We start from the raw sequence: 12448 nt of genomic DNA, 5'->3' as shown, positions 1-12448 counted from the left end.
AGCAATCCACTCTCTCTAGGACATATCCTCCCCACAAATTGCTTTTCTGATTGAACAAGTCCCTTATTGGGACTTATTTTCTTATGATTTTCATTCTGAATGTGACCTCAACCCTACATCCCTCAAACTCCACTATTTTTAGAATTCCAGGAGTTTCTTTGATCAGAGTGAAATCTGAAAATTCCTATGAATCTTACTTCTTATTTTCAAGCATAATTTAAAGGTTGGTTATCTGTTTTCTAGGCATCAAAAATAAGAACTTGCTAATTTTAATTATTTGGCCACAATGTCTTCCTTCAGCTAATAAGGTCCTGAAGCTATTACACTTGAAAATAACAGCAAACACAAACAAACAGCACTTACTATGCAGGCACCTTTCTAAGGGATTTATAGATCACGATACGACACGTACAGGCATCCTTACTACACACGACAGATGAAGGAACTAAGGCACAGAGAGGTAACTTGTGTAAGATTACAGAGTCATAGTGAATCTAGGATTCAAATCAGGACAGTCAGGCTCCAGATTCTGTGCTCTCAATCACATGCCAGAGAGCCTCTCTTAAAATAATACAAGAGAATCTTTTCTGTACTTATGTTTTACGAAAGGCAAAGCAAAATATGGGAATTTGAAGTTTCATTCCAGTAACCACCAGAGTATGCTTTTACCTCATTTAAAAGTTATTTTATACATTTCTTTCAAAAGCACATTGTGTAGTTGCATCAAAATTTTTCAAATCCAAAGAACAAGAATATAACTAATACAAATTTATTTTAAATAAGCCTTTGAATCAGAATTAAATTGATAAATGAAGCCATCCACTGAAAAAGCGTTAAATCCATTTTGGCTATTATATTCCTTTACTTCAAACTTAAAGTAGAAGCATACTGTTTACTAATGTTTTTAAAAACTATGTCCAGATACAAATTAGTTTGGAAGTTCTTGAAAGTTAATGTGGAAGCAATTTGGGCTTTTCCACTATTTCATCATTATAGAACTACAACAACCTTTGAGGAAACACTGTTAGTAACATTTTGGACAATAAAAACTATAAACCAGATTGTTAGTAGAGGAACAACAAAAATATATGTTAGGAAATTCATAAACATACATTTATTCAGGAAATACAATTACTAGAGTCCTTAATATTTCAATGATCATTCCACATAATAAAATACTCACAACATATATTCTCTTAAGTCTACATCAAGTCATGCTGACATTCTTTTCAGATAATCCATAGCCATTTCTTCTATTAAATGCTATAATATCCATTTGTATTGTAAACAAAGTATTGAGCCAAACTATTTAAGTACTTGAGCAAAGTAACTTTCAAAAATTTAGAAGAGGAAGACAATGTTTTGTTTTGTTTTTTAAAAAACACATCTGAATTATCAAACCCCAAAGAACTAGGCCACTATAACCTAATGTTATACTAATGGATAAAGTGGCCATATGAAGATAGCACATAATTATCAATGAAAATATTTCTCATCTGTAACTTTTAAATATGCTTCTCAAGTAATAAACATTTATTTTTGAAAGTTTTAAAGGGAAAGGGGGCAGAAAGATGACAGACATTAAAAGTTTACATTTAAACTACTGACAGATTTTATTTAAAAAAATGAAAGAAAAAGGGAGGCTGTAGTTACTTCCCAAATAAGGAACGCCAAGGACCTTTATTTCCTAAAGAAATTACTAAAAAATAGTACCAATCATTACATTTGCAGCTGTTTAGTAGTAGCTGTAAACTGAATTATTCTGATACGTCCAAAAGTGTACTTAGAGCATTTTATAAAGGGGAAAACAAGTGGCTCTCAACCCTTGGTGTCCTTTAGAACCAGCTGGAAAGCTCTGAAAAACTAAGCATCTGGCCCCACCTCAGAGATTCTGATTGAGTTGGTATCAGATGGGACTCAAGTGCCATTATTTTTTAAAGGCCTGCAGGGTATTCTAATGTGCAGCTAAGGCTGAGAATCACTGAGTCAACTCATTTTGAAATACCAAGAAAATAAAAGGAAATTGGGAAGGGAAGATAATTTATATTTATAATTTACAAATCAAACACCTACTATATACTTACTATGTACCTAGTTATGTTCATGAATCATACATTTATAAGATGAAAATTGCCTTCATTTCCTCACTATACTAGACCACTATTGTACATCTTTGCCACTGAATGACTGCATTTTTCTATGGTCAGGATTTAAAATTCTGGGATACGCTATGAAAACTGCATTAAAGAAAATAAACTACTGCTACTCATGCTCAACGGGAGCAAGCAAAACTACTGTATTTGGCTCTTTTAAGCTATCCATATTTTAAGAATTACAAATAAGTGCCAACCCACACAAAGAACAGATTGTGGATTACTCTAGAAGAAACAAAAAATAGCTTACTCAACTTACTAAGTTTCAACACCAAGAAAGGTTTAACTTGGCTGAAAGTTCTGAAACAGCTGAGATACTGAACCAGGAAGCTATAATTTATAATGAAATGTTGACACACCCTTAAAAGCTACTGCAGCTGTAGTAATACTAAGATTTCTTCAGGGTTTAGTTACCATGTAATGCAAGAATACAAGCATAACAGTAATATTACTGTTTTTATATGCACCGATACCGCTCTTTAATATATAAAGCTCTACAACAAATACCTCTAATTATTTTACAATTAAATTAAGTCCGTAACTCTTCTACACTACTTTGGTCTCAACATTTTTAAAACATCAATTAATTTGGAAATATACAATTTAATAACATGGTCCTATCAATAACAAGCACATTTTGTAGTGGACTAAGACACATTCAACCATGCAATCCAGTGTTCAATACCTAAAAGATAAATAACAATGCTGACTTTTATTCTGAAAATCATTGGAAACTGGAATAATCTTTTAAGACTCACAGTGCTCACAAACATGCAGAAAAAGATACACATTTCTATTCTTCCTGAAGGAATGTCACAAAATGCCCACTGTTTACACAGGGTTGATAATTATTCTAAATTCCTTATGTATTTCAATCCATTATTTTCTTTCTAGCACCTGTCACTTAAAATTTTTAAAAGCCTGACAAATGTTCCTGTAAGTTTTGTCTGAAAATGAACCTTACCTCTTTAATTTCTGCCTTTAAAAAGACCTCAGTCACAGTCATCCACTAATAGCTGCCTTTCAGTAAAACAGTGACATCCAGTGGACAAATCAAAGTATCTCAGAATTCCCATCATTACAGCTGAATCATAAAGATCACATCTCTAAATCCAACTAGTGAATGAGTTCTTACTCATTTTGACAAAGCCTCTGCAGATTCTTATGAATGTATCACCTCATGATTTCTATATATCTTAAATATACCCTATCTTTTTCCTATTTAATATCAAGTCTTTAAATTGAGCTACTTAAGAGTGCGTAACTCTTGAGCCTAGTGAGGTTAAAGGTATTACTTTTTCTTCTGTGCTATTTCCCACCACAAATTAACTGGCTCATCTCTAGAAATGGAACGATGAAAATATAAGAAATATATTTAAATAAAAATGAATAGCATTAAAAAATTTGCAAAAGATGAAACCTAAACCTCTTTTTGCATTTGTAATTTATGATATATTGTTGACTATAAATAGAAAGATGTTATCAGTATTGCTAACAATCAAATTACATTCTCTTGCCTCACTACTCAAATATTATGAATACATATTTTAGCAATGATTGTATCAGTGTTTAAAAACTTTTATAAATCAGTATAAATGAATATTCATTATATATTATGTTTAAATAAAAGTAAAAAATTTCCACTGTGCTGAGTTATAATTTACCACTGATAATATATATTATGTGTTTGTTCCAAATACAAAACGCAACAATGTTAACATTGATAGTGTAATAAACTGCTGTAGCTGAGACTGTTATGTTTAATTTCTTGGAAAACCATAAAGAAATGTTACAGGTGAAAAAAAAAAGCAAAGAAAAGAATGGAGAACTGTTATTTTTAAATAAGCAGCCAAATAAAGAAAACTTTTTTTCCCTAAAAAAAGGTTAAGAATGTAAAAGTACATTTTAATATTAAAAAAGCATTTTTAAAAATCTATAACAACTTTATGACAAAATCTGCATTTGTTGAAAAAGGCCTGTAAAAACAGCAGGACGGAATTGCCCTCATCACCTTTTTACTTTTTCTTGTCAGAAAAAAGTGTATGCATCTCTGGAACCATAAATGATGTTAAAATAGGCATTTATAAAATGGCAAGGAGGATTTCATGGCAAGTTTTTTTTTTTTTTTTTTTTACAATCATTGGCATTGCGGCCATCAGTAGGTCACAAGTAAAACTTCTCTATCTAAAAGCAAAATGGAATGTAAAGTTTTAGGTCTGTTGCCTGCGTTTTGCTGATCTCATTTTTTCAAAGCGTGACTCCATTTCTTCCAAGACCTTGGGTGTGTACCGCACTACTAATTTAACCTTTCCTTGAGCTGCTTTCAGCAGTTCTACAGCTTTTTCATGATGTTCTCCTTCAACGCTCTAGGAAAAGAAAAACCACACAGACACAAACACAATTAATATCTAGGTTTTGTAAGTAACTCAAAATGAAAAATGTTTAAAATATACACAAGTAAAAAATTTTTAATGTTATATTTCAAACTATAAACCTATGAAATAATCCTGCTTTGTCATTTTAATCAGTGTAAAATCCTCTGCTAAATCATATTCTGTTTGTAGTTTAGGATCTGGTTTTTTAGGTTCCAAATAATTAGCATATCAATCTACATGCCCTATTATTTCACTAGGTCAGAAGTAAATCAGGCAATTGCCATTCTATAAGACTAAATTGAGGGTAGACTTAATTTAATGTATTGCCTTAACTACGAAGGAGCTTAGTTACTTCATAAAAATCACACTAAGCATTGCTAATTTACATTGGAAAGAAGCAAAACACACACAAAGTGCTTCAAAAAGTATCACTCTACTAATCCCTACATCTTCTGTTTCTATAGCTCAAGTACACCCCCAAGTGGTCACAACACGGTGCTACAAGTAGAAATAAAATGCATCCCTACCACTCCATTAACAGAAAGCAGTTGATCTCCTCGCTTGAGACCCCCGTGTCTATCAGCAATTCCACCTGGAATTATTCGGGATATATAGATTGGAGAGTTTTGTTCTTTGCCTCCCATAATATTGAATCCAAGGCCTTCTTCTGTTTTGGGGAGCTCAACAACTCGAGGATGAGAATGTCCTTCGCTGGCAGCAAATGCAGCAACAGTAGCCTGAAAGAAAATTTTACGTACTTAAAAAAATAGGACAAGGGCTTCCCTGGTGGCGCAGTGGTTGAGAGTCCGCCTGCCGATGCAGGGGACAAGGGTTTGTGCCCCGGTCCGGGAAGATCCCACATGCCGCGGAGCTGCTAGGCCCATGAGCCATGGCCGCTGAGTCTGCGCGTTCGGAGCCTGTGCTCCGCAACGGGAGAGGTCACATCAGTGAGAGGCCCATGTACCGCCAAAAAAAAAAAAATAGTACATTTGTTCACTTCATTCTTTCTTTTTTTTTGCGGTATGAGGGCTTCTCACCGCTGTGGCCTCTCCCGTTGTGGAGCACAGGCTCCGGACGCGCAGGCTCAGCGGCCATGGCTCCCGGGCCCAGCCGCTCCGCGGCATGTGGGATCTTCTCAGACCCGGGCACGAACCCGTGTCCCCTGCATCGGCAGGAGGACTCTAAACCACTGCGCCACCAGGGAAGCCCCTGTTCACTTCCTTCTTTTGTCCCTTTTTAAAAACCACTTTTGAAGTAAATATTTTTGATGTTTGAATGCCCACAAATGCACTGACAGTGAAGGTAAGCTAAGCAGATGGTGTTTTAAGGAGGATGAGTGAAAAGCCTACCCTGGGATTATGCAGGAAGTGTTAAGGTCGTTCAGGCCACTCCTAGGCCTTCCAGTGCCCAGAACTTCTGTGCAGTGCTTGGCAAGCAGGCTTGCTAGGAAGATGAACAATGTGCACACTAAAGAGGAGAACCCCTCCCCTCGCATGCCAGCAGCCCTGAGCTCTGGGCCTGGTACAGAGGCAGCTGTCCTTGTAATGCAGTCATTCTGGCGGCTGTACTATTTGCACTGTATACTAACTCATCAAGAAATAACTCAATATTGAAAAAAAGAGGGGTACACAGAGTCAATGTGAATTGTGAAACAGAGCCACACCTTTAAAACTTTCAAATTTAGACTAATCTAGACTAATTCTAACAGAGTTGAGATTCTGGGTTTCATTTTGCTTTTAAAGATAATTAAGTAATCTGGTACTATTTTTTTTGTGTGTTGGATCAGGGTACGTGAGCAAACATGGGAAGGAAGAGAGAAAGAAAATCAAGATTTGTTGAATACCACCACATTCTAAGCTCTGAAAGAGGCCTCATTTTACAGATAATGGAACTGAGGCTCAGAAATTCAGGAAGCTCTGAAAGTCAGCAATTAAACCCAAGTTTTAATGGTTTTTTCCTACTCTGTCAAATAATGCCCACATGTTTAAGTGTTTGTACTCAACAGAGAATCCAATACTGCCTTTTGTGAACCAGTAACTATCAATGAAAAATTATCTGTTAATGAATAGTTCTAGTTTAAGTCACCTACTGCCGATATTAACTTATTCTAACCATATATGATGGACACTGAGGTCAATGCTTGAATTATTTGAGGAAAATACTGGCAGAGAAAAGCACATAAAACCTACCACCTGCAGCTCTGAAGAGGTAACCTCCTATTTGCAGAGTTAAGGTTAAGGAGAAAGTGAAGGGCAACTTGGGGGGAGTACCCCAGATCTACCATTAACTATTTGTGTGGTTTGAAGTAAGTAACCTAATCTGATGCTTCCCCACCAATAAAGTGAGGCTAATAATTCATATCTCAGAATTTGATGAATAGTTAAATAATGATATATACATTACATATAGCAACTATGTATATATGTATTATTTGTGTGCAAGTATATTTTTAATGCATCATCTAAACTGCATAAAATATCTTTTGTAAAACCAATTAAAAAAGTCCTATTTCTCAGGAATCGAGAAGTTCAGTGTACCTTGAAAGATACTTAGTTTTCAAAATAAGCCTATCATGAATCTAATAATTGCACATTTTAAACCTTTAATTTATGAAGAATCCTCTCCCTTTTAATAAATGAAAAAATGTACCTTTGCAGTCGCATTAGCTCTCACTTCAGGACTGCTACTTATGTCCACAGTCTCGTAAACATGTTCATATACCTGCAAAATCCGAAGTTATTATTGCAATTTTAAATCTCAGAATATACCATGTTTGAGCTCTTTGTGAAGTTACTGAATGTGTTAAAACTTTAGACAAAGTTATGCATCTTTGTAAAATGTTTTTCTATTAGAAATTCCAAAAACGAGAGAGGCAGGTTCTAAAGTTCACTTTTTTAAGAAACTCTGAACCCAAATTTCAGAATATTACCTTACCCTAATTAACTCAAATTTTTAGTAAATTTTAATCCCATTTACTCACCTCTCTTACAGCATTGCAGAATTCACTTTGAAGGACTCTTTGTAAAGCCTGCAGTTTCTGTGGTGGTACCTCTCCACTCCTTTGCAGTTTTTCCAACAATTCAATTGCTCTACAAATATCTATAGTTAAACAAACACACACTGATAGATAATTTTCTCAGAATATTCTCTAATATTTATTTCTTTTTTGGCCATGCCACGCGACACGCAGGCTCTCAGTTCCCCATCCAGGAACCGAACCCATGCCCCCTGCAGTGGAAGCACGGAGTCTTAACCAATGGACTGCCAGGGAAGTCCCAGAATACTCTCTAAATGCTTGTGTAACAGCGCAGCATTTAAAAAAAGCATGAGTATGAACTTGTGTGTGGTGTGTTTGTGTGTGTGTTCATGTATGAAGGATGGGAATGTAAAGTCTGAGACGAATGTTAAATTTTACTGTGGATTAGGAAGAAATACTGATGTTACACCAGCATAAAATCTGGAAAACAGCATCTTTGAGAGACATAGGAAAATCAAATATAAAGTACTAAATGTCACAGGAAAGGACTGGAGCTCAAATGTCATAGACACATGAACACTGTACTGCTTCAGAAAAGCTGACAGTATTATCAGAAGCTATTTAGTCAATAAAAATTTACCTACCATCATTAGTAACTAAAGCACTGAACAGTATAAAACATTGTGTGCTAGTGAAATCACTGTTTATTTCCCAAAAGGAAACGTAATATGTATGTAGATAGGAAAACTCTTCAATAATAGGTGCAGTTACTCGCAGGAACACATTTAAACCAATGATAGAAGTGGTAAAATTAACTGGTCTGTTTTCAACTTAGGATCATTAACACAGTGTATTTGGGATACACAGTGTATGGGATTCTACACATCTATACAGATACATTAAGCATGTTAGGCAATTCTCATTGGGAAGTGTGAGGGTAAGTATTTTAGGAATTAAGAAATTTTATAAGATTCAGTCAGTTCCAACACTGTCTTTCGTTGGATTTTTGTTTTTAACTTTTTTTTACCACAGGGGGCTAGAGTACCTATTATTCTAAATTGTTTTGTATTTTCTAAACATGTATTTGACTGAGCTTGTCTTAATTAAAACACTGTGAATCTGGTCTCAGTAACAGCTGTGTGATCTTGGGCAAGTTACTTAACCTCCCTGTGTCTGTTTTCCACTGTAAAATGGAAATAGCAGTATCTCCTTTATAAGAATTACTTGAAGATTAAAACAAAAAATACACGGTAAGGGCCTGGCATATAGCGAGCATAAATGTTATGTTACATCAGCACCAATTAATCAGAAACAAGGGATTCTACACATCTGTACAAATACATGAAGCATGTTAGGCAGTTCTCATTGAGAAGTGTGAGGGTAAGTATTTTATGAATTAAGAAATTTTACAAGATTCAGTCATGTTCCAACACTGACTATCTCTCCTTGGATTTTTGTTTTTAACTTTTTTTGTACCACAGGGGGCTAGAGTACCTATTATTCTAAATTCCTTGCCTCCTTTTGTCTTAAGTGGAAGAAGTTCTGAATTTTATATTATACTGAAGGACTGGAACTTTTTTCTTTATAGAATTCGGATGGCCTTCTTTTGTGTTTGCATCTGGAAACCTAGGAATAAATCGTAGTGAAGAAAGAAGTAGATTCTTCAATTTCAGGTAATAAAAGCTTAAACTGCTGTTAATCCAATGCAGTGGAAAAAGACTTTCCCCATTCTGATCGCCCACCACCAGAATGGCTGGTGAATTGATGAGTGCTGGTTCATCAAATATTCTGACTTACAAAATTACAATATGTAAGCTCTATAAAAATTTCCAATTAACAAAAAACTGAAAAAGTAAAATACTCTTTACTGAACCTACACTGTAGTCAATATGTGCTCAAAGGGGTTCCACTGAATCTTGTTTTGACGACTTTGAAGGCATTCCGGATCTTGATCATATGCACTATTTTTATACTGTAGGATTGCTGGAAGAGTTTCTTAATAAAGTCTGTTAAACAGAATGCTAAGTATTAAGAATCAGAGTTGATGTAATCTGACTTTCTTATTCTGCTAAATGGCATCCACTAGCAGTTCATCCCACTAAGGTTCTGAGCTGTGGAACTACTGTGGAACTAAAATGAACTCTTAAATAGGAGAAAACAAAGCCATGACTACCAAAACTAAATGCCAGAGGTGAAGTTTCATATTTTGTACTGCACTTAAAAATACAAAAGACCAAAAAAAAAAAAATACAAAAGACCGCCAACATGTTAAGAATCCTACACCTGGCTTTCAAAGAAAAACACCTACTCCTGTTAACACCAAACAAATTTGTTCCCATCTACAAAGCACAGTGTCATTGTGTTCAGGGAGAAGATGTCACAGTCTTAGGCCTAACTTAGCAAGTCTTCCCAGAGTAGCTACTCCTCTGTCAAAAATGATACTTTAATTAATGGTCTGGTGGGCTGGAGAAAAACAACATCACTTGTAAACAGACTTACAAATAGTGAACACCATAAGGGATAAACAATGTTAAGTGTGCACTGGTTTGTGTGAAGGCATGAGGAAAGACTCCACATACAATTCTAGAAATGTATTCCTTTCTTAGAGCAGAAGTTAATATTCAGACTGTAAATGCAAATGCTAATATTTGCAAGATATTTTCAATCTCCATCCTATACTTTGTTTACTACTAGTACTCCAAATGTTTAGTTTGTACTTTTTAACTCTTACCGATGACTTCTAGTACTGGTGTGTCAAAAGTATGCTTGAAATTATTTGAAATAAAGCATTTGGGGAAGAGTGGAATGCTGAAAATCTGCAACAGGACCCTTTAAGGCTCATAGCCTTGTACCTCCACTGGCTTTTCCGTTTCTAATTACTCAGCAGAACGGCTTTTATTTTTCTTGACAGCCTGCTCTAAAAAAGCAAGCCACCAGCCAGTTAGCAATCGTAGGATTTGTAAAGGAATAAGGCTACACTTCCAAGTATTTTACAACCTATCACGATTCCGCCTAGTTATGTAACCTTCTTCCCAAGACCACCTCAGTAGGATTGTTTTTAAAGCACCTACTCCGTAACCGGGAGTGGCACCACAGCCAGGAAATACCCCCAATACGAATACAAGTGAGGTTGTGGTGGAAGTAATGATGCGTTTTGTGCACAAATAAGGGGACGCGGGAACGTTCTGTGGGAACGCGCTGTGTGTCCGGGCTGTGTGGGTGAAGCGGGGACACTGGGTTGTGCACGCACTAACACCGGGCAGTGTGTGTAGCCTGTCCGAACTGGGCGTGTGTTGTTTGCTCAGCTTGACACATCTCTGAACGCTGCGTCTGCCATGACCACCCAGGGAGAGCGTGTGCAGCGTGTGTCCGCGAATGCAGACAGGTGGTGGTGAACTGTGCTGTGCTCCCGAACGGTTCGTGTGAACACAGGACGGGTCTGAGGATCAGTCAGGAACAGCAAGCGGCCTCACCGGGGCCGGGCGCAGCAACGTCGGCGGCCACCGGCGCCAGCGCGAGGGACAACCTGGTTCCGGGTCTCGGAGCTTGGCTGCCCCACGCCCCCCGGGGATAAGGCACTCTCCCACCCCCTCCGCCCACGTCGGTCCCTGCCTCGGCCCCACTCACCCCTCTCCAGCCGCACAGGTTCCCCCAGCGCCGCCATCTTCTCCCTTTGCTTGTAGACCCACAGGAAATGACGACACAGGGGCTGAGGTGGAGGGGAGGGGCCTAGCGGGAGCCGGGAGCCCGGAACAGGAGCCGGCCAGTATCGCGAGAATGGGAGCGGTGGATCGGAGCGTTGTGGCCGTCTCTAGAATAGAAGGTATCTGTGTGCCGGGCTTCCGAGTTCGGCCTTGTGCTGCAGCTGCAGCGGTCGTAAAGTTCTCAAATTCCCCCGGCCAACTACGATTGAAAAGAGACCCTTTCCCGACTCTTGCCCCCTGCCTGGGGATTCAAGCCTTATCCCACTCTCTTGGGAACTCTTGGCTCCACGTGGTAGAGTCTGGATTCTTGTTCCACCTTGACCATTCGTGGCTCTGTGAGCCTGGACTGCTCACTTATCCTCTTTCGGCCTGAGTTTCCCCCTGTCCGACAAAGAGTCCTGTCTCCGAGTTCTTTACATTCTTAAACAATGAGATTCGATGACAGGTGTGTAAATGAAATATAAAGTCTCCATTTGTGGCTGCATTGCTTTAATTAATTTAACAATCCAAGGCACGAATCTTCCCTAGAAATCTGTTTGAGAATAAGGATAGAAAGTGCAAAAAGCATGAAACATACCTGGGTGAGTGAGAGAACAAGGCACTTTGGTACACCCCAAAGCAACAATTTAAAAAAGCTGATCCAAAATCTTATGTAAATGAAATATTGGGAAGCAAATAATATTCTTAATACATTATAGATTCTTAGGGCCACTTTTGAAATTCATGAACCAAGAAAAGTTTTAGACTTTAGTTTAAGTGAAATATTAATTTGCCCAGTATTCAGATTCCACTAACATTTATTTGAGTGCTAGTCTATGCTGACAACTTTTCAACACTTCATGACAGGATTGTTTTAACAACCTCCTGGTTGCCCCAGATCCACCCTTTCCATTCAACTATAATGTTTTCTTCTAATCCATCCGAATGCCATCATTATACTCTTTTCCCCCTTGAACCCTGATCCCATCATCAAAGGTTTCTGTACAAAAACTTTCAATGGCTTCTCCTCTTGTTTCCTGTTTCTAAAGCCTTGCATACTCTGAGCCTAACTCATCTATCTAACCTCATTTCTCATTATCCCTCCAATGCAATAACGACTCCAATAGAGGCAGAATATTCAAAACCATGTTTCTTCTTGCTTCCAAGTCTTCATTTATGTCGTTATTATGTGAAATGCCCTTCCGCCTTTCCTCTGGTTCCCCAAACTGTATACATCCTCAAACTGAACCCATCTTCCAG

General features: G+C 37.5%; 1 protein-coding gene across 1 annotated transcript; it reads right to left on the bottom strand.

The window, feature by feature from the left end:
- Positions 1 to 1091: 1091 nt before the first annotated feature.
- LIN7C (lin-7 cell polarity scaffold C) lies at positions 1092 to 11193 on the bottom strand. The gene is made up of 5 exons (XM_007462600.1): positions 11133 to 11193; positions 7509 to 7627; positions 7178 to 7249; positions 5056 to 5265; positions 1092 to 4519 (listed from the first exon to the last, which is right to left on the bottom strand). The coding sequence occupies exons 1-5, from the start codon at positions 11167 to 11169 to the stop codon at positions 4364 to 4366; spliced, it is 594 nt and encodes a 197-aa protein (XP_007462662.1). The 5' UTR covers positions 11170 to 11193; the 3' UTR covers positions 1092 to 4363.
- Positions 11194 to 12448: the final 1255 nt, after the last annotated feature.

This window comes from Lipotes vexillifer, unplaced genomic scaffold (assembly GCF_000442215.2).
Source record: "Lipotes vexillifer unplaced genomic scaffold, Lipotes_vexillifer_v1.1 scaffold456, whole genome shotgun sequence".
Classification (NCBI taxonomy): Eukaryota; Metazoa; Chordata; class Mammalia; order Artiodactyla; family Lipotidae; genus Lipotes; species Lipotes vexillifer.
The sequence above is the reverse complement of the archived record's forward strand: the minus strand, read 5'-3'. Positions and strand labels throughout refer to the sequence as shown.

Excerpts from the sequence above, each read along its gene's own strand:
- LIN7C (XM_007462600.1), bottom strand. The coding sequence starts at position 11,169 with ATGGCGGCGCTGGGGGAACCTGTGCGGCTGGAGAGGG. Across the intron at positions 7,250-7,508 it reads TCTGCAATGCTGTAAGAGAG|GTATATGAACATGTTTACGA; the intron begins GTGAGTAAATGG and ends CGGATTTTGCAG. Across the intron at positions 4,520-5,055 it reads TGCTTTCTGTTAATGGAGTG|AGCGTTGAAGGAGAACATCA; the intron begins GTAGGGATGCAT and ends TTCTTTTCCTAG.